The sequence below is a fragment of the Sminthopsis crassicaudata genome, chromosome 1 (assembly GCF_048593235.1).
Source record: "Sminthopsis crassicaudata isolate SCR6 chromosome 1, ASM4859323v1, whole genome shotgun sequence".
Taxonomy (NCBI): domain Eukaryota; kingdom Metazoa; phylum Chordata; class Mammalia; order Dasyuromorphia; family Dasyuridae; genus Sminthopsis; species Sminthopsis crassicaudata.
The window spans coordinates 379,311,474-379,334,249 of NC_133617.1; the positions used below are offsets into that span (position 1 = coordinate 379,311,474).

Consider the following 22,776-nt stretch of genomic DNA (forward strand, 5'->3'; position numbering starts at 1 on the left):
CAACAATTCTGTGATCTTTCTATTTCTTGTAACATCTTAGTATTTAACCTACTTTTCATCATTATCACCATAACTTTCAGCTCCTTAAACAATTCTGTTTACTTACCACACCAGGCTTTAACCTCCTTTCCCATATTCCTCTACAGTTTGCCTTTCCAGCAGCACTAGGCATTGTGACCACACCTGTCTAATCTCATCACTAGATGACCTCCTCCATCTACTTTGTCCACTCTAGTTGTAGAACTATTGAACATAGCTAGAAAAAGTATTGATGTTGAGCTGATTTCATCCACTAAAAATTTATGGCTCATAATCTCAGCAAGGCTCACCTAGTTGCTTGAAGAACCCTTTATTGTCATTATAGTTGTTTGGTCGTTTCAATGATGTCCAAATTTTCATGACTCCATTTGAGGTTTTCTTAGTAGAGCTATTGGAGTGGTTTGCCATTTTCTTTTCCAGATCCTTTAACAGATGAGAAACTGTGGCAAACCGGGTTAAAAGTGACTTACCTAGTTCTGAGGTAAATATATATACTCAGCAAGATAAGTTGTCCTTGATTTCAGGCCTGGTGCTCTATCTACTACAAGTCTTTTACTCTACCCTTATTGATCTTTATCTCATTCTTCACAGAATCTGTTAATAAACTTTGTTTCTTTCTCTCTTCTCAATACTAGACCCACTCAACCACATTTATAATTGAGTTCCCAGTCTCTTATTTCACTAAAAAATTGAAAGTATTTGGTGGGATCCTTCTAATTCACCTCCACTCCTGGATTCCATTTCTTAAACCTCTATATCATTTCTCTCTTTCTCTTTCCATATGGAATGAAGTAAGGAGGAGGAAAAGAAATTTTGGTATTATCTAAGGTTGACCCTTCTATCTATTCTCTTGATTCCATTCCCTTGTATCTTTTATAAATTCTAATTCCATTAGTATTTTCACTTTCCATCTCTCCTCTCTCTAATCAGTTTTCCACATAACTTTAAAAATAACATTAGCCTGTGCCTTGTCTTGGCTGGGGAATGGTAAGAGGGAGGTGAAGAAAAGGAATCAAGCTTTTTACATCCTGATTTCTTGGTTTATAGCATCAGTTCAGATTCAATTTAATAACAACAGCTCACCTCTCAGCTTTCTATGAAACTTTGAGAGTTTAATTCATATTCATTTCTATTAGCAACTAGACATTGCAAGTAGGGAGCAGTTTTGAAAAATCATCCAAAAAGGTGACACAAAAGGAATACTTTTTACTACCTATATAACAGGCAAAGCATATGTTAGTAAATATTTGTTTTTAAAAAGTATGTGTAACAGAAATTCAAATTCTATAATGAAATTCTTGCTTTTCTTTTAATGTTAAAGTTATCTTTATTTAATTCATAATAAAAAATTTAAGATAAAAAGTCAATTAGCTTTGCTCTATAAAAGGGGAAGTATATTAAATTTGCATTAGCTAGAAATAATATTTTAAAATAATATTCAATCAACATATGTCTCTTAACTCTTTACTATACCTAAGTCACTTTATTTGGTAATGGGGGAATAGAAATATGTTCCTTGCTTTAAAGAAGCTTACAATTAAATATGGAAGATAAATAGTGTACAATAGAATACATACAAAACTATGATGTACTCAAAGAAGAGGTATAAAGCTCTCTGAGAGATGTTTGAGAGAAGAGATGCTCTGAGAGAAGATTCCAGCATTGGCAGAGGTAAATCATGAAAAGTTTGATGGAGAAGGGTATAAAAGAAGGCAAAGGATACACATTTATCAGATAGCATAAGATATTTTGGGTCATGTCTATAACCTTGTTACCTAGTGCAAAGAACACAGGATTGACAGAGTCAAAAAACATCAATTTAAATTATCTCTACCACTTAATAGTTATGTAACATCACACAAACACTTTTTCTCTTTGGGCCTTAGTTTCCTCATGATAAAACTACCTAGTTTAGAATTGTGGTGAGCACAATATGAAAGGATATGTAAAGTGTTTTACAAACCATGAAGCATTCCAAATGTGATGCAGAATTTCTTTTGCATGACTTTAGTATAACTATCTAACAAATCATTTTATAAACTATAAAGGTGTTATTGTTCATGATAATTGGTATGAAATGTACTCCACTGAGGTATTGTCATTTTTTCATCTATATGGACATGATTTTTAAGGGCCAGGTTAAGTTTTTATTATTATATCTTTCTAAAAAGTTTCCACTTAAGGCAATATTATATGGAATCAGCAACATGACAAGTTGATACTTCTCTGAATCCTGTTGTGTTTTAATTATCTGATAGGAAACATTAAAATAGTTCATCTGAATATGCTTAAATGGGTTAGAAAAAGCTTTTTGGAGAGCTGGGCTGAAGTGGGGGAAGGATGTGGCTTAAAATGCCCGGGATGAAGAGTCATTATTAATTGTGCCATGATTTGACTTCTCAGCACAATTAGTAAACTATGGTTTCTCAGCAGACTGGTTCTCAAGCATATTAAGTTTTCACCAAACCAGCTTTAATGATAAAGCAGCACACAGCTGTGCTCCCCAGTATAGGAGAGGGGGACCACCAGTCCCTGTAAATGGGGTTGAATGAAAGGAATGCCTAAGGAATTATGGAAATACGATCGAGGAGGAAAAAAAAGTCTATGAAAGGAGTACATTTGGGGAAGATAACCTAGAAGAACAGGAGGAGAGATAGCAATTTCCGGGGAGGGGAAGGAAAAAGAATGGGATGCTGACAAAAAAAAAAACAAAACATTTTTAAACACCTATGTTTGGAAAGCATCTTGCAGAAAAGTCTTGTTGATTAAATTTGAAATTTAAAAATAAGTTCAGTTGGATGCCACAGAGTTTATTAAGAGTTCAAAAGGTGCCCTTAATGCCTTCTCTTCCCAAAAAATGTTAGAAAAATTAATGTTTTATTATCATGAGAGAAAGGGTCATTTAAGAAGATAGTCATATCCTACACAAATTAGCCACTATTAATTTTATTTTGCAATGACATTACTAATGTATTATAATAAAACCATCACCAATTAAATCACAATTAAATCCAGATATTTTCCTCTGGTGCCATAAAACCGTAAAACCCCAAAGTGATGTTGGTTATTCAATCACCAATAGCATTATTCTAAGGCACTAATTCCTCCATGTAGCATTATTTCATCTATTGTTTATAATTTGATCCAAATAAAGATGTTTGGATGGGTTATATCAGGTTTCTTAGCATGGGACCCTAAAGAAGTTTATGAATGGATTTTATGGGGTCTGTGAATTTAAATTGGAAAAAAAATAAATCTTTATTTCAATGTGATTGTTTTCCTTTGTAATTCTATATACTTTATTCATGGAAAACATTATTCCTAGAAGGTGTCCATAGAGTTCACCAGTGAGGTCCAGGATACACACAAAAGTTTAGTACCTAAGGGTTATGCTATGATAACTCAGGTGCTATTTCCTTTCCATTCTAATGTGATGAGGCTGAGTTGTAGATTTCAATCATTTCTAAATACCAACATCCTCCTTATAGTCCTAAATTTGGTAAGACACTCTAATAATCAGCTTATCTAACCTTCAAATTAAAGATAGAATAAGTGAAACCAGGGACATGAAGAGAATCAGCCCACTAGCAGAGGTTAAGGACAAAGCCAAATTTCCTTTACATTCTTTACACAATAGCATCCATTATCAGTAATGCAGTTCTCTGTCATATTTGAAGAAAGAAAAAGCAATGCCATGAATTTCTATTTCTTTTTCAAATAGATTTGCTAGAGTAGATGCATCAACCACTGTCACTTTAAGAAAATGTGGTTCAATTAATTTGACTTGGACTTATTTTTCAGTTCCATCCCAACTTTAAAAGTGAACCATCTCCTGTCATTTATATCAATTAATGTTTCTACATAGTATAAACTGGAAATCCAAATAATTTATTATGATTTCAGTAGAACCCAATGCAATGAACAAAAAACAAAAGACTCAGATAATTTGGATTTTTTTTAGAAACAGTGTTTCTTATTATTGATATGTAGCCCTGATCCAGAATTTTTCTCATCCATTATTTAAAACCTAACCTTGGGGACATTAATGAAGTTATGTGAAATCATATTGAATAATTGATTATATATATGATAACCCCTGGCTATAATTCAAAGAAATAACTTTTGGGAGAGATCCTATGACTTATATTGTACTGGTTATAGTGCAATTCAGGGCAATCAAAGTAAGATAAGTTATGAAATCCAAACAAGTTGTCACTTTTATGTTAGAAATTTTGGTTTAATTCATTAAAGCTATGACTATACTGCTTCCACTGATCAAATGGAGTCATTTTACAATGTAGGCCAAGTCAATTGATGCTTCTAAGTGTTATAAAGTTGAAATACTAATACATAGCAATGCCCAGACAGCCTGCTATCTAAAAAACATTTAGAAATGTTGTGGACTGGAAAGTCAACATGAGTTAACATTGCAATATAATAATGAGATTTGGGACTTTATTAAGAGAACCAGAGTCCAGGACTGGAGGGGTGCTAGTCCTGTTATATCCTGCCCCTCCCCGAACAGGGGTGGGATACTATGTTCATTTCAGGGCATCACATTTTAGAAAGGATATTGATCAATGAATGGAAAAGAAAAAAGTATGATCAACAGTCTCAAAATCCAGAAGTCTAAACTAGGAGCAGTGATAGATGTTACATAGAAGCAGACTAAGATAAGCATAAGAGGAAACTATCTCACATTTTGAGCTCTCCAAAAGTAGAACAGGCTGTCTGTCTTGTCTGTCTTATGGATTTTCAGGAAAAGGCAATAAGCCATTTTAAAAATATGTTGTATAAGAGCTCTGTCTGGTTTGCATTGGACCAGAGGGGTCCTAAAAATCCCTTTTAATTCTCAGATTCTAAAATTATATAATTTTATATTTCTGAAGCATTTGACTTCCTCATCTTTGAAATATTTCATTAAAATTCAGTTCCATAATTTTAATCTCATCTTATTTAAGTTTATTTGTATTTATTTAGAATAATAAATTTCAACCATAGTTATATGCTTTAAATCAGTAGTTTTAAAAGAGTGTTCAAGCAAATATCCTGGGATATCTCTGAAACCCTTTCAGAGGGTCTACAAATAAAATTTTTGTTTTTATTTCTAATGTAGTAAATATCTACAAATATAATACATATAAACAAAAACTCTTAATAGTATAGATACTGAGAACAAAAGCTTCAGAACCACTGTTTGAGACAACTAGATAGAATGTGACCTGGAATCAGCAAAATCTGAGTTCAAATTCACCCTCAAAAATTTACTACTTGAGTAACCTTGGCCATTTAACTCCTTTTGCCTCAGTTTCCTCATCTGTAAAATAATCTGAAGAAGGAAATGAATGACAAACCACTTTAGTATCTTTGCCAAGAAAACCCCAAATGGGATCACAAAGACATGACTGTAACAAGTGAACAACAAAATCAGAAAACTGAATAAATTGATCTCCATGAACTTTGTCATCTCTAAAATTTGAGTGATCTTTTCTGTTTTAAAAAGAACAGAGAAAGATCACTGTTGACATTTAGTAGCTTCTCCCTCCTGTCCTCCCACCTTTTGCTCCTTGTCCTAGAAGGGCCAAGCATGTGACACTCTCCTTCCTCTATCTAAAGGACTCAGGGTTTCTTGCGGTAGAGCTTGTGGCACATTGATAATGACTATCAGACACATTTCCTGCAATATGACACTGCCCTAGCTCTTCTCTCTTTGTGTATCAGGACAACAAAAGAATGACTAGTCCATCAGTTGTCATACAAGAATAACTGGTGCTGGCAAACTCCCTGGTCCTTTTATCCTTCCCCGAGCTGAACCTATGGAGTGTGTTGTCTTGTGTGGGGCAGATGAAACTTTGTGAAGCCTTTTTAGAGAATCACTGATCACTAGGTCCCTTCTGGAAACCTGCCTAGAGTCACAGAACTGGTGTGTGTCAAAGGAAGCACTTACACACAAGTCATCCTGAATTGGAAGCCAGCTTCCTATGCACTGGCACATTGCCTCAAAGTCCAGACTTTGAAGTATAAACACATCTTTGGTCCATCAAACCAACATGGATTTATGGTAAAAAGACAATCCTCACAGAATGTATTATAAGGAAAAGTGAATTTTAAATAGGATGCTAAAGGGAACTCTAAGGTCTAGGCTAAATACCATCTTATCCATATATATGTCTTATATGCATACACACAAATATATGTATCCATGTATATGAACGTGTATATGAATAAATTACTGCATGAATAAAGGGATAAGGATTATACTTATGCATTTATTGATATAAGGAGTTCCCAGATGAGGACACTCTTCTACCAATGCATGTGGGTACCTTCTCTGAAATCTAGTCTTCAGGAGTTGCCTAGAACAGTGAGAAGTTAATTCATATGCTCAGAATGACATAGCCAATATGTAGTAATAGTGGAACTTGAACTCAGGTTTTTATGGTCTCAAGGCAAAGTCTATAGACTCTATACCCAGGCCACCTCTTGTGTTTACATGTAAGCAAATAAATTAATTAATGAATTGATGGACAAATAAGTGAATAAATAACCAAATCAATAAATATGTATGCGTGTATATATACTTATATACACACATACATGTATATATTTATATGTATACATATAGCCATGCAATAAATATGTACAATATATTAATAGATGTATATTATATTACAATTATGTTATATAATTATATTTTATATTACATGTAACATATACTATAAATATAATATACATATATAACTGAAGCACACAAGATTAAATAATTGCCCAGGATTACATTATTAGTAAATATCTGAGGCTGGACTTGAACTTACTTCTTCTTAACTCCAGGTTTAGCACTCTAGTCACTATGCCACCTATTTGTATTATTGTATATTGTATATACATAGTTAGAAATGTTAAATGAATGAAAAGTTAAATGAAGTGCCAAAAGTGATTGGGTTTAAACACAAATAGTATAGAATGCCAGTAAGCAGAAAGAACATAATCTGTCCAAGTATATCTCAAGATCCTTGATCTCCTTGGATTGACCACTGTGATAAACCACAACAATTTGACTTTAATCACTGTTTGTATTTTTTATATGTAAGCTGGATCACCCAGCCTATGGTGACCATGGCAATTAGTCTTATAGACAGATCTTAGATATATTTCTAAAACTAAACTAAAATATTCATCCAGTAACACAGGTGAAGTAGATTATAGGTGTGGTTCTGAATCATCTGCCTGTGCCCTTCAGTAGGAGAAATGAACAGTGGTTACAAGCAGTACCTGAAGCAGTTGAAATCACTTGGTAGAGAAGACTGGAGTGGGAGAAAAAGAATTGTAAATATCAATGTGAAGATAACTACAGCTAGAAACTATGTTTTTTAAAAGGACTTTTTTAAATGTTAAAAAAAAAATTTTTTTTGTAAATGTTATTTCAAAAAAGAGAAACATTTCCTAATTTTTTTTAGGAGAAGAGACTTTTTTACCTAGAAACATTTTTTGAGAAAAATCCATTTACAAAAGGATAAACTTCATTTTATATATCAATTTTTAATGTTTTAAATGAACATTGCTTTATGAATCATGTGAAAAGAGAAAAATCAACAAATTGGAAAAATCATGGAAGAGAAAAAAAACAGAAAAAAAATTAGTATGTATTGATTTACATTAAATTTTTTTGTAGCATGCCCTCCTGGCAGTTACAATTACTAGTCTGTCCTAGGCCCAACAGAGTACCTTTGACTACTGACCTTTGCAGTGTCAACTCTACCTGGCTCTCCTCCTCTGAGGCCTTCAAAGGTCTCTGGCCACGATTTCTTGAATCTATAGTTTAATAACCGGTAGCACACTCAAAAACAGCCACATGTAATCTTAAAAGCCTTTATTATACCTACTCACTGCCCTGACTTGATGCCCTGACTTGTTGGTTCTTGAGTGAACACCTGGTCAGAAGACCCACGTTTTCACTACCAAACTCCTTACCTCTTTTGACTATCTATCTCAGCTTGGCCACCCAGGCTAGGGAGCAGGTTAAAGAGCGCCAGGTTAAAGAGAGTGACTGCTGCCTGCAGTGGGCTTATAAAGGGCCTGTGAGGTCACACACACAGCCAATCAGCAAGAGAGTCACCCATTACAAAGCTATCTCAATGTGGCCAAGATCCCACCTACAAGGCAGTCCTAATATCCACAGAAATTACTTCCTGGGGGACTCAAATATCCTGATGCGCTCTGGCTCCGCCCATTTAAAGGGCTCTTACAATCCCCTTCTCTTGTTTTGCGGGAACCTCATCCTTACATTTTTTTTAAGTGTTTTTTTTTGTTTGTTTTGTTTTGTTTTGTTTTGTTTTGTTTTTTGCCTGCGCCAAGATGAGTTCCAATCTCATTTACAGGTATTAAAGACCTATAATATTATCCCCAGCTTTCTTTTGCAACTTTATGTCTGACTTGTCTATTTGAACTCTATGTTCTAAGAGCTAAAATGGTCTGCTCACTTACTCCCCCAAAGTACCTTATATTTCATTAGTGATATGTTCTTGCTCCTGCTGTCTTCTCCTTTTGACATGACCTCTTACTCTTTCTTTGTCTGTCTAAATTCTGCACATACCCAGTTGAAATCTTGTCTTTTTCTCATTCAACTGCAAGGCTAAATCACCTGTAGCACCTAATTTACTGGGTCCAATGAGATAAAACTTGGTATGTTCCTCACACACAGTAGGTACCTCCTTCCCCACAACCCCTTCACATTTGGCAATTTATCAGGAATGATTTTCTTGCATTGATATTTATTTTTTCATCTATTTATACATTGGTTTCCTCTAATTGTATTGTAATGTAAATTATTTGAGTGCAGGGCTTCAGGCTCTTGTTTATATCTCTTTAAGGGATTTACTCACAGTTTATTGATCAGGCAAGAAATAACCTTTCCAGTCACTGGAATAGCAAAGAACAGGGACAGCAGAAGCAAAATTATAAATAGCAGAATCGGTGGACAGGGTCCCCAGCCTTCCCTTTAATTACCTTTTGCCGTTTCTTTTTCAGGGATCTCCCTGTTTCTTCCTTCCTACTCTTCTACCCTCCCCATACATTCAGATTTCTAGTTGCTTTCATGTTCTTTCTTTCCCAGAAGGGATTTTTCCTACTTATTTATGAGGAAACTGGAACCCATAGAGGTAAGTGACTTTTTCAAGGTTACAAAGAATAATTTTCAAAGTTGGATTTTGATCTAAGGACCAAAGCTCCTTCAGCTAAAACCAGTTTTCTTGAAGATTAAAACAGAAAAGTATCTGATCTCAGGCATTTATACTTTAGTGTAAAGAAACTTTAGTTAATCTGTTTTCTTTCATTTGGGATGTTTATATCTTAAAGCCTTTGTGAAAGATTTGGTTTTTCTTAATGGGATTTTAGACAATCTTGGAAACACTGGGTCCCTTCCTAAGCACCTGTCAGCAGCAATGTACTGCTTTTCTTTTTGTATGAGACTGGTCTGCCCATGGCAATCAATGATGGAATCTTTCAATATAAAATTCTAGTATAAAGAACATCTCCAGCAAAATGTTAACAATGGATTATATTTTATTTAACTATGAGCTCAAACTCAACTGAAGAGGGAGAAACGTAGGGAAGAAGGGAGGGAGGGAGGGAGGGAGGGAAGGAGAGAGAGAGAGAGAGAGAGAGAGAGAGAGAGAGAGAGAGAGAGAGAGAGAGAGAGAGAGAGAGAGAGAGGAGAGAGAGAGAACGAACTTAAAAGGAGTTGAGTGAGTGAAGATGGATATGAGAATGAAATGATATTGTAGAAGAAAAGAAGGGAAAAGTATTTTATTGTGTAAAAAGGACCCCAGTGTTTCCAAGTTCAAGTCGGAAATTCCATTAACACAAAGCAAAACTTTTCCAAGTTAAAAGGCATTAAAATATAACATCCCGTATGAGAGGAAATATATTAACAGAAACTTATTTACACAAAAGTACAAATGACTGAGATCAGAGGCTTTCCTGGTTTTGATCACTGGGGAAATTGCTGTAACTGAAGGAATTTTGGATTTGGAGTCAGAGGGAAAAAAAGAGGAGGAAAAGGACAAGGAGGTAGAAGAAGATAAAAAGACATCTAGAGAATAGAATTGTGAATGAAATAAAGCATTACTAAGTTCCCTCTCAAAATAGTGGTCTAGACAGTCCTATTCCTTCAATTATAAAAATTTTTCTAGTACTTATATAGCTTCAATTTTGTTACAAATTGCTCCCCTTTTCTATTACTAATACTAGATTCTCTATTTCCTACCTTTTTGTCTTTTCATTCCTTATATTTACTCTTCTCCACCTTTAAGGTCAACTCATAATATATTTCTTGATCTTCCAGCTGTCAGAGTCTTCCTACCTCCACCTTACTTTGTATCAATTTTGAATATCCATGCACATACATATTTTCTTTCCTGATAGAACACAGATTCCTTGAGAGCACAATTTTTATCTTTGTACCATTTTGTCTCCCATGACTCATAGAACATAAGTAAGCATTTAATAATTTCTTCTTAATTGATTGATTGATAGTCTTTGATTACTTATCCTTTGAGGAATGTCTATGATCGAAGGTATGTATTAGATCCATATTTGTCTCAGATATTAGAACCTTGTAAGAGATATCTAATGCACAAGTCAGCTTATTTTCCTTAATTTACAGCTTTATTTCTTGTTCTAATTGCATTGATTTTGGCAATAGTAAGTCTTCCAAAGATCTAGTCTTTATTGATTTATGTTGGAAGAGAATTTGAAAGAGAGAACTGATTATTTTCCTTCCCTTTCTTGAAGAAAGCCCTTTGGATTGGTGACTATTATGAAAGGCTGATTTCTCATGCATTTCCTGCTAAATGATGTTATGTCCTGTCCAAATATTGAGAAAAGAAAAAAAAATCATTGTGATCAGCATTCCTTAAACCTGAATAATTTATTTAACAAGTGGTAGTCATGTTGGGTGTGACAAATATATTATAGAGAAAAGAAAGTTAAAGGGCACTAATTAAGCTTATTTATACTATATTAATTCCATTTTCTTTTGGAATAAAGAAAAGGAAACAAAGCTCATAGGATAATAAATTTAGAGCTGCAAGAAGACTAGAGGAAAAAAATCCCCTCATTTTACAGATGAGTAAACTGAGATCTAGAGATGTTAAAATGACATCAAAGATCACCCAGCTAAGCAAATTGGTATTTGAACTGAGATTCTGTGACTACAAATGATGCTACAATAGAAAGAAATCTAAGTAACTTAAATAAAAATACATATATGGGCATGTATAATATAGATACATATACATTTGGACATATATGCATTTCAAGAATGTTTCAGAATCAATATTATGGGTTATTTGTGACATGACTTATCCTAAAGCCTTCTCTGAAAGTATTCATTTTTCTTAAAAATTTTCCCAGACATCTTTACCTTAACTTTGATTATACTTTTTATGTATATGTCCTATTCAATATTAGATAATAATGGTACAAATAAAAAGAGCTGACATTTTAAGATTTGCAGAGTATATTAACTCATTTGTATCCTTCTAGAGGGAAAGGACTGTCATCACTTTTTCACCTTTGTATCACTAGCACCCAGTAAAGTAAACATAGTAGGAAAGGACTTGGTAAATATTTGCTGTCTTGAATGTATTTTTATTTCAGGATTTTTTAGAAACCATTCCTGAACAACGTGTGAGTGTGTGTGAGTGTGTGTGTGTGTGTGTGTGTGTGTGTGTGTGTGTGTGTGTAAACTTAAAGATTTACAGATTTTTCTTAGGGAAATTTCTGGCAGCATATCATACAAAGAATTTGAGAATGAAGAATTTCTAGTTTTAGTCTTGGCCCTGTGACCTTGGATAATTCACTTCACCTGGACTTTAGTTTACTGATCTTTGAGCCCTTACCTTCTATATTTTAATTTGTTTTATAGTTATAAGGATAGCTAACTAGTTAAGTGCATAGAATGCTAGGCCTAGAGTCAGAAAGACTGATCTTCCTCGGTTCAAATCTGGTCTCAGTCACTCAGTTAGAGTGACCCTGGGCAAGTCACTTAACCCTGTTTTGCCTCAGTTTCCTCATCTGTAAAATGAGCTGAGGAAGGAAATGGTAAACTATTTCATTATCTTTGCCAAGAAAACTTCAAATGGAATCCCAGAGTCAAAGATAAATTATAATTTCCTCTTTACTTGTGCCTCTAAATAAGGTCATATGAGAAAATGCTCATATTAATATTGCATATTAATATTAGTGAAAAGACAAAAAAATTAAAATTAACCCAACATTTTTTCCTTCCCTAGGTCCACCAAGATCAACATTATGACTGATGGTGACTATGATTATCTAATCAAACTCCTGGCCCTTGGAGATTCAGGGGTGGGGAAGACTACATTCCTTTATAGATATACCGACAATAAATTCAATCCCAAATTCATCACTACAGTAGGAATAGACTTTCGGGAAAAACGTGTGGTGAGTTTTTAATTTAACTTACTCTTCAGATGCTTTTCTCACATAAAGATGGTGATGCTTTCATTAAATAATATCCATTTACTTCCTCTAGTGAGACTCACAATCTCTGGAAGTTCGTTTTGATCTATAATCCTATATATTCCTTTCTGGAGAGAAAAGAATCTTTGGATGGGGAGGATACATTCCTCGCTAACAATAACACATTGTTGTTTGTTTAAATATGAGTATTATACAGAAAATAGCACTTTCTGGAGATCTTAAGAGATTGTTCTAAATTTTTTTTAAAATGAATTCCTTTAGAATCCATTGACTTTTAAAATTTGGGTCAAATTGGATTCTATCATTAAAAAACAGTTAATTCCTTTTGTCTTAAGCAAAAAGGCCAAAAACTTCCCAAAATCTGTCTTGAAAGGCAGATGAGGGAAGCACAATTTCATGAGTATTCTATTTGAGACAGAGTAGTACAAGAGAAAGAGTATTTGTTCTGGAATCTCAAGGACCGGGATTCAAATCTTGTCTCTGAGATTCATTACCTTTTTGTGACTTTAGGCAAGATAATTAGCCACAGTCCAATTCATTCTTCACACTGCTGACAAATCTTCATAATATAATGCTCTGATCATAATCATTCTATCCTGTGTTTTTTTTTTAATTCCTATAGAATTAAGTACAAATTTTAAAAAATAAATAAAAGCTATCTGTGACTTCCTTTGGATAGGAAACTCCCAATGAGGGAACTCCCTCTACCAAAGCAGATATGCAATATATAATCTTAGAGTTTGTTGACATTGAAAGATTAGGCAAATCACCTGCACTTACACATCCAATATGCATCAGAAGCAGAAACTGAATGCAGATTTTGATTCTTAGGCTGGTTTTCAATTCATTAAAATTGCAGTGTTGTCTCTCATTAATTTGGCAAGTAAGATCTTCTGCAATATATTGCTATTATTTAATTCTGATATGTCTTGTACCCTTTAGTTTCAGACCTACCCACCCCTCCCTCTATATATTTGCATACCCTATCCCCACCATGACTGGAATTCCCTCTTCCTATATCTTTTCCTTTTGAAATTGTTCTCTTTCATTTCAGGACCATTTTTACCATGAATTTTTCTCTGAATCTCCTCTCTAATTCTCAAATAATAGTGGTCTTTTTCTCTTTAAATTTCTCATTGCACTGTGGCTAGACTTTTTGAGGGTACAGACTGTATTATTGTTTGTCTTTGTATCTCCAACATCAGGCATGGTCTTGTTCAAATCACAGATATGAGAATAATCTAATTACTTGCCAGAGAATGTGATAACAAGAATAATTTGGACTATATTCAGACATTTTCATTCCCAATAGTAGTACTTTTTCTAGGAATAGATTTATTGTGATATGTGAGATGTATGGCCTAATAAAAAAAAAAGTTTCAGCCTTAGAGTCAGGGAATAGATTATAAAGACCTTGGGCAATATACTTAACCTCTAAGAATCTCAGTTTTTGATTTGTTAACTGGAGTAGTACTGCTCAGTTGGCCCAGAGATCCAACTAGTAGGACATTATCCTGAGTATTAGAATATAGTGATAAGGATTTATAATTGTCAAAATTATATCTTTTGTCACTTTATGTTATTTGAGCAACATATATGTCCAATGATTGCAAATTGTGAAATAATTTATGGTATGTTATCATTATTGTTATCATGCCTTAATAATGAAAATTATGAAAAATATATAAACATGGAAAAATTTATATAAAATGATGCAAAGCAAAGTCACCAGAATGGAAAATATGAATATCAAAATGACTATAACAATATTAAAAAAGACAATAAAATATTATAAATACCCAGATGGATTTGGCAGAGAAACATGAGTATAAATAAATTGTTAAAATTTGTAGCATATAATTTAATTGCTTTCCTAATTAACAAGAAAATAGTTTGGAATTTTAAGATTTTAATTAGAGATTTACTCTATGGTCTTGTGATTTTATATTTGTTAAATGTCAAGTTTGTAATAATAAAATAATTCTTCAGATAAAATGTACACTATTATTGTTTTACCAGATATTTGGTATACTTGATAGGGCAGTGGCATCAGTGATAGAAAGATTATTGTTCAAATACCTCCTCAGACCTTATTAGCTAAGCAATTTTCTTTTCCTGTCTGGGCCTGTTTCTTCAACTGTCAGGTATATGGTTAAGAAGGACTTTTAATGGTCTTTCTCAGATCTAAAATATGTGATCAGTAGATCAGTTTGTTTTGCCTGATTTGCCTGATTATTCATAATTGTTTACAAAAGCTTTCTCTTCATTCTTTCCCCATGTAAAGGAAAGAAAATGTATTTGTTCATTAAAAAATTAATTTTAGAAAATAAATAAGATCTGTGATTCTTAGAACCATTTTAATGTTCAGTTTTTCCTCAAAAATTCAATCTTAGTAAAGATCTTAGTGCCTGTAGATTCATTAGTCTAAACATGAGTTTGTTCTTGTTTTGGATTGTTCCAATTGTTGAGAGATATTTAATATATCTTTTGTCTAAGCATGATAAATGCACTATATAATTATATTATTTTTGGTAATTCTTGGAAACTTGAAGACAGGTTCTTCCTCTCTATTTTTCCATGTGAAATATTTTCTTGTAACTCTTGATCCAGGGTCCTGCTTAAGCAGAAGGGTTCTGTTTTACTTGCTTTTATTAAAAAGCAACAGACAACAATTTAAAATTAAATATTTTGCTTTAAGAACATGGTAACCATGGTTAATAAAGGATTCCATTAAAGGCCTGATGGAAATTCATCCCAAAAATATGGTACCTACTGTATTGTCTTGCTATTTCTGCAGCAACTACCATAAGCAAAGACATTTAAGTGAGAAAGGAATTTAGAATTACTTAGGTTTAGAATACTTAGGATGATAATGATAATAATTACTCTGCTTAGGTAATAAGCTTAAAGATTTGAAAACTTAGCATTTATAGTCTATTGTTTTATAAATACTTAAGTATTTAATATTAAAGCATTGTATTTACAGTAACATTTTTGGGAAATGGAAGATATTTATTTTGGGTTTCTGTGAATTTTGATGAGTGATTAAAAGAAGATATGGGAAAGAGAGTAAATAGATAGCATGTTTATAAAGTAGTTAACCATTGCTGCTTCACCTGAATAATGAATTGATAATTTTTATATTTGTATATTTCAGGTATATAATGGTCGAGGACCAAATGGATCTCCAGGAAAAGCTTTTAAGGTACACCTTCAGCTTTGGGATACAGCTGGACAAGAAAGGTAACAACAACAATAACAATAATAAATGATAACAGTGTGAGCTCACCTTTATGTAGTACTTCATAATATAAAAAGCATTTACTCACAGCAAACAACCCTATGAGATAGATAGTGATATAATTTCTATTTACAGAACAGGAAAATGGGGTTAAGAAAAAAGTGATTTACCCATGATCACATAGCTGTACAGCTTGGTCTCTAGCACCAATCTTTTCATTTTATTATAAGCAACATTATATTTTTTAGCTTCTAGGTATAAGTTTCTAATAATCCAAGACGTCTTTTGAAATTTGTTAATATTGATGACTGAAAATACTGGCAATAATTATGGCTAAAATATGCATATTATTTTTAGGATTGCAAAGCGCTTTATACTTATTGTCTCACTAAATTCTTATACCAACTCTCTAGATGCTACTATTATCTTCATTTTACAGATAAGGAAACATACTGAGTAGTTAAATGACTTACTGGTGGTATCTTAAATAGATATAACTAGGAAGTACATATGGCAGGATTCAAATCTAAGTCTTATGGACTTATAGATCAGTGCTCTTGCCTCATAAATTACAAAAAACAAAACAAAAAAAAAACTTTCAAAAGAGAAGCACCATGGGTATAGTTGGATCCAGAAATATCTGAGATCATCTCACTTCTGACACAGACATATCATTATCCCTGAAACTGAAACAACTCTCTAAATTATAAGTGGATTATGACCAAACTTGTGGGGAAAAGTTCCCATGTACAAAATCCAGCAATTACTACAAGATATAAAAACAAAATATTTCTAGATAATTAAGATGGGGGTTAATTTTATTGGTATAGAGAACACAATGATGAGAAAACTTCCATCAATGTAGACTGAGACTTTCTCTGCAATTTGAAGATTCACCAGGAACACTGAGAGGTTAAATAACCTGCCTGGGATTATGAGGCTAGTGAACCCAAGTCTTCCTGGTTCCAACCTATGTCCCACGATAGGCAAGTTGTCTCTCTCTCGATACTTATAGATGACTAATAATGTAATGCCGGAAAAACTGAGGCAAGATAGAGATTAGAGAGGTTTTTTTAATATTTTATTAATTGGAGAGTTTAATTGATTGGACAGGACTCTTGTCTCAAAGTATCCAGTAATGAATGGGGGAATGATAAACACTTTTATAGCTCTTCAGACAAAGGAAAGGAAAAAGAGCGAGAAAATTAGAAGCCTTGTCAGGATGGGGGGGAAGTTGTAAATTTTTACTAAAAGCTTGAATAATAGAAGTAAAGATGTCAGTGAAGTATCCGAGATAGTCTTATCTTTTGGAATATTTTAGAGGGGCAGTGTCATAAATTCTTGGGGGCAGAAGGAGCTAGGAGCCAGGAAGTCTGATCTGCTCCTCATCTCCCATTGACAATTTATAACCTTAGAGCAAATGGTCCTCAGTCTTAATGAAGCAGGGGGGTTTTACGACTTAGGGGACTGAGGCAGAACAGTTAAGGAAACTGAGATAGAACAATTCAGGGAAACTAAGTCAGGACAATGAGGGAAACTAGAGCAGGGAAACTGAGGTAGAACAGCTCAAGGAGACTGTGGCATAACATTAAGTAGCCTATTTAAACATCTTTGGCAAGCAAAATTGTGCAATGTTATTTTTGCATTCTTCCTGTAGATGACTTCTTTCAAGTTCTCTCTGGCCTTTTTTTTTTTTTTTTTTTTTTTTTTTTTTTTTTTTGTAGTAAGTAGAGGGTGAGCTCGTGTAAGGATAAATGAAAAATAGAAGATGCATATGTAAAGATGAAAATTTGCAAAGATAGTTTGAGAAAAAGACTATTAAGCCCATAGCAGGCTTATCTCCCATCCTTTCCACTATCCCCTAGAGCAAAGTTTCTTAAAATCTGGGTCACTGCCCTATATGGTGGTGACATAACTGAATGTGGAGGATTGTGAAAAATTTGGCAATGGTAAAATATTCCACCAAGATTTAATTCTTTATGGAAAAATAAACACCTCCATCTAATTAAGTATGCAAATTTGCTTTTATCTTTAATAAATGATAAAATTACCTGTATACCAAAGAATAATTTTAAAATAAATTTCTTTATAATTTTTATCAATAAGTGTTTGATTTGTATACCTTTGCTATATACCTGTATAGCCAGAATCATTTAAAAATTTCTCAGGTGAAAAGAGATTACAAGAAGCTGTGATTTAGAGGAACATTTTCTTCCATTTTATACTGCCCTAAATTATGCTGTTCCCCAAGTATATGCATACTTCCTTCTCCATGACTTTGCCAGTTTTATCTTTTTACTAGAATGCTTCCTTCCCTTCTCTTTCCATCTTTCCAATTTCTACCTATTCATTGTAATTTCATGTTAAAGCTAATTGACTTTCAGTTTTATCTGAATGATGGAAAGGAAGTAAAGACATCCATTCATTACTATGAAGACTTCAAGCTTCACAGGACAAAAGTACCCTTGTTCTTTTCAGAAGCAAAAATGACATTCCAACTTGCACTGGAAGAAGGTCCTTTCCTAGGGCCTAAAAATGTCTTGGCCAAAAATTTATTGTTTTAGAAATTTGAATGATTTGGCAAGGATCCTTCTACCTTGAAGGCATCTTTTCTGTTGTGCTTTTGCCTAATTACTTAAATACATTATTGCTGTTTAATTTAATTTTACCTGTTCCTTTTTTCTGACTTCCCTAACTAGACCCCTGAAGGCAAGGTTGCTATCATTTAATTTAATTCAATTCAACAAGTATTTATTAAGTTTCTCCTATCTGTCAGGCATTGGTCTAGGTTGCTGACAATATGGAGACAAGGACTTAATGTGAGGGATCTTTATCTGTAAAGAGCTTGCTTTCTATTAGGCAGGAAGAAAACTTTGCAAAATAAGTAAATATTTTTTTAAAAAGTAAAAATGTTTGTGGGGAAGAAAATTAGCAACTGAATGGATCAGGAAAATTTTTGCAAGAAAAGTTGAACTTGACCTGGACCTTAGAGGAAGCAAAAAAAAAAAAAAAAAAAAGGTAGAGGTGATGAGGAAGATCATTTTAAATGTAAAAGACAGAATGTGAAAAAGCAAGAACCAGGGGATGGAATGTCATGAATGAAGAACAGCAAGCATACCAGCTTAGGTACAATGTAGACTCTGTTAATAGAGAACCCTGATCTCATTCTGGGTGAAAGGATGCACTGTGTATACTTTGGCCCTCTCTCCCAGAGCCACCTATAAATCACCTATAAAATCTCCCCTCAGTGTTTTGGGTATCCTGAAGCATTTGCTCTAGAAACCAGATTGTGGAATACAAATTCAGTAGGAGACAAGACTCTCTTCAGCTAAAATAGGAAAAAAAATTAAAGAGGGACCTAAAACCTATCCATTGACTTTATGGTTTCTCACCAGTCACCAGAAATAAAGGAGTTCCTCTGAAAACCCTTAAGAATAACTAAGGCATTCCCATACATATTAAATATCTTATAGTATATCCCAGGTACAATATACTATAAGATATTTAATATGATATAAGGACATACTATAAGATATTTAATATGTATGGGAATGCCTGCCATCTACGGGAGGGGGTGGAGGGAAGGAGGGGAAAAATTCGGAACAGAAGGGAGTACAAGGGATAATGTTGTAAAAAAAATTGTCTATGCATATGTACTGTCAAAAAATGTTATAATTATAAAATTAATTTAAAAAAGAATAACTAAGGCAAAATAAGCCTCTTTTGTTGATAGGCTTTTTTGAATGCTTCTGAAGCTAATGAAAAAGCCTTTTCTTCATCATGAAGAACGATTGCCACAAGCTATAGATATCTATGTATGTTCTACCATCTCAACCTACTTTAATTATTATTATCACAATTCTGGAAGCAAGCTTCCTAGCATGTTTTGTATGGAGAGGTTACATAAGCTGTACAGGTTGAGAGGATCTGCATATATATCATTTCTTACTGTTGCTAATTTTTTTCCAGTCCTACCCTATCTTTCATGACTTCATTTGTTTTTTTTTCCTTTTTTTTTTTTTTTTTGCAAAGATGCTTGTCATTTTCTTCTCCAGCTCATTTTACATATGAGGAGTTAGGTGACTTGCTCAGGATCACATTTGAACTCAAGATGATGAATCTTTCTGACTGCAGACCCAGCACTCTATCCACTGTTCCATCTAGATACTTCATGTATACCAGACCTCCATGATGATAGATTAAAACCATATTATGATGGGCTTTAAATATCTAACAGAGGAGTTTGTATTATAATGAAACTTCTATTGCAGGGAAGTGACATGGCCAGCCCTCTGCTTTAGAAATATCAATTCCCCTTTAGCTATGTGAAGTATAAATTGGAGAAGGAAAGGTTAGAAGCAGGAAAATCAAATAATCAATTAGGAGGCTAATTGCAATAATTCAGGCAGAAAGTAATGTAGGTACAAACTAGGGGGCTTAGGGTATGAATAGGGAGGAGGGATTGAAGACAAGAGGCATGGAGACGGAATTAACAAAACGAGATTCTCAAGTGATTGGGTATGGGAAGTGAGGGAGTCAGGAAAGTCAAATAATTTTTAGTTCATGAGTCTATGTGCCTGCAAGGATGGGCAAAATGGGAAAGATAACAAAAAAGAAAAGTTTCTTGTGGGGAAGATATTACGTGCTTCCTTGGACATGTTCATCTGAAATCATTCATCTTTGTATCTCCCATGACAAAGTGCCCTACACAAAGCAGGCACTCAGATACTTGTTTATTCATTGAATTTAAGGGGGGGGGCTATTTGTTATCCAGCATATTATATAAATGTATGTTTTGTGTTACTAGTACTAGTGGGGAATATGATCAGTCTGAATCTTAGAAAGTATTGATTTGTATTGAGCAAATCACACAGACCTCTCTTGGGTCTTATTTTCCTCATCTGTAAAAATAAGGTCTAGGCTATAACAATTCTAAGGTCTACTTCATTTCTTAATCTATATTCTAATATAATGGAAAGCTTAATCAGAAATGCATTTTCTTAGATAATGCCTTAAAAAGGTTAATTCTTTTTATTTTTAAATGGTCCTTCATTTCTTAGATCTTATATATACATTCCCTTCCCCTTCTCTCTGCCCCTTCCTTAGAATTTTGATATTATAAATCATTCAGTTTTTGAAACAGATCCAAAATACTCATATTTAGGTTTATAAATGTCAAAAAAGGTACTGAGATTTTTTATGCTTTTTTTATCTTAAACTGTGAGGTCTTTGAAGATTTCATCAATAATTATGTTCACTTTGAAATTACTACTCAGAGTCTTCATGTGTCAATTTTATTATCACAGACCATACATTTTTGGATTTTATGAAAATAGGAAAATGCTGCCCCCATCAGTAATGATGTTCTCTACATTAGCCCAGCCAAATGGAAGAGATGTTTTGTCTTGTATCCTTAGCACTTGTGTGCTGTTCTAGGAGACAAAGCAGGGAGAAAACAGGGAACAGTCTTAGTCATTCTTTCATTGAGAATTCTTCTGCTGATTTCATATGTTGTGTTTGTAGGGTAGATAAGCAAGGTCAATAGTCTCACATAATCCAATTGCTGTGTCCATGGTGTGTGCCACCATAATTTCTATGTGGTTATGTCTTTGAAAAACATGTTGCTCTTAAAGGAAAAGTCATACCCTTCAAGTAAATCTACTTAGTGATTCAAATAGAGTGATGGTGAATCTCTGGGATAGGCTTTCTTTATCTTCATAGAGGATAATCATGTGAGATTCACCACCATCCCCGTGTTCCAACTAATCCAAAGCACTAGATTAATTAAATCAGTTATTTGGACAGTTAATAAACACTTATTAAGTACTTACTCTATGTCAGGCGCTGTGCTTTCTATTAAAGCAGTGGTTAGTAAAAAACACTTAGCATTGCTGAGACAAGATACTCTAGTCTGAAGTCAAATTTAGATGTAACTTGGCAAAAAAAGGTGTTTCTTCTGTTTATTTCTGCCAGAATATCTTTTTTTTAATCTGAGTTCATAGCCAAATTCTCAATTATTTGTTCTATCAATCATTTAACAAAGATTTTTATCTTGTGCTTTACTTTGTTTTACTTTGCCCACTGTGGAACACACACACATATACACACACGTGTGTGTGTGTATGTGTGTGTGTGTGTGTGTGTGTGTAAATATAGATATATGCACACGTCTCCTAATTTGAAGCTTTTCCCACTAGACTTTGCCACCTTTCACAAGACAAAAATGCATGACATCTGATGAATGGTAATTTCAGAGGAACATATCACCAAACACAGAATACCTGAGTTTAGTTAAACTGGAGTTAACCCAAAGCAAAGTTAACCCAAAGGAAGTCATCAAAATCAAATTTAAACTCTTTCTTATAAAGAGTTTCAACGTTTTCTATATCTACATTTGGAACTAATGCAAATTTTGAACAGTCTTTCCTTGTGTACCATCTCTGGTCCTGTGGAAATTTCTGCAATCTGATTTCAAAGATAAGAGAAGGCATAAGAGGAAACCTGGTATAGTAGAAGAAGCATCAGTTAGAAGAGCTGCAGATTCATTGATAAAATAAACACCTGGCTTCTCATGAAGGGTTGTTGAGCAGTAAAGTGCTTTATATAAATTGTTAAAGACTACTTAAATGTGAACTATTGTTATTGTTTGTTGATTGATTCCTGTTGCTAACACTTTTCACTTTGCTTTTTGACAGATTCCGAAGTCTCACCACAGCATTTTTCAGAGATGCTATGGGCTTCTTATTAATGTTTGACCTCACCAGTCAGCAAAGCTTCTTAAATGTCAGAAACTGGATGAGTAAGTCAGACCAACTAACTTGCTTTGATTGCTCTAGAATCTGTCTTATGAATTTGCATATTTCACTGATTTACCTGGATTTCACTACATTACTTTGTTGAATGTAGATGCATTTTCAATATGGAGTTTTGATTGACAAACCCAGTGGATTTCTCAGCCTTCTTCCTCCCCCCCCAAAAAAAAAAAATTCCCT

At 33.7% G+C, this 22,776-nt stretch overlaps 1 protein-coding gene across 9 annotated transcripts in view; it reads left to right on the forward strand.

The window, feature by feature from the left end:
* RAB27B (RAB27B, member RAS oncogene family) overlaps positions 1–22,776 on the forward strand; it is a 205,445-nt gene that overhangs the window by 170,767 nt on the left and 11,902 nt on the right. For all 9 annotated transcript variants that reach the window (XM_074279402.1, XM_074279405.1, XM_074279401.1 and 6 more), the window contains 3 exons: positions 12,333–12,504; positions 15,701–15,786; positions 22,480–22,583. In XM_074279402.1, the coding sequence (XP_074135503.1) occupies positions 12,352–12,504; positions 15,701–15,786; positions 22,480–22,583 (343 nt within the window). In that variant the 5' untranslated portion in view covers positions 12,333–12,351. The remainder of the gene's footprint in view (positions 1–12,332; positions 12,505–15,700; positions 15,787–22,479; positions 22,584–22,776) is intronic.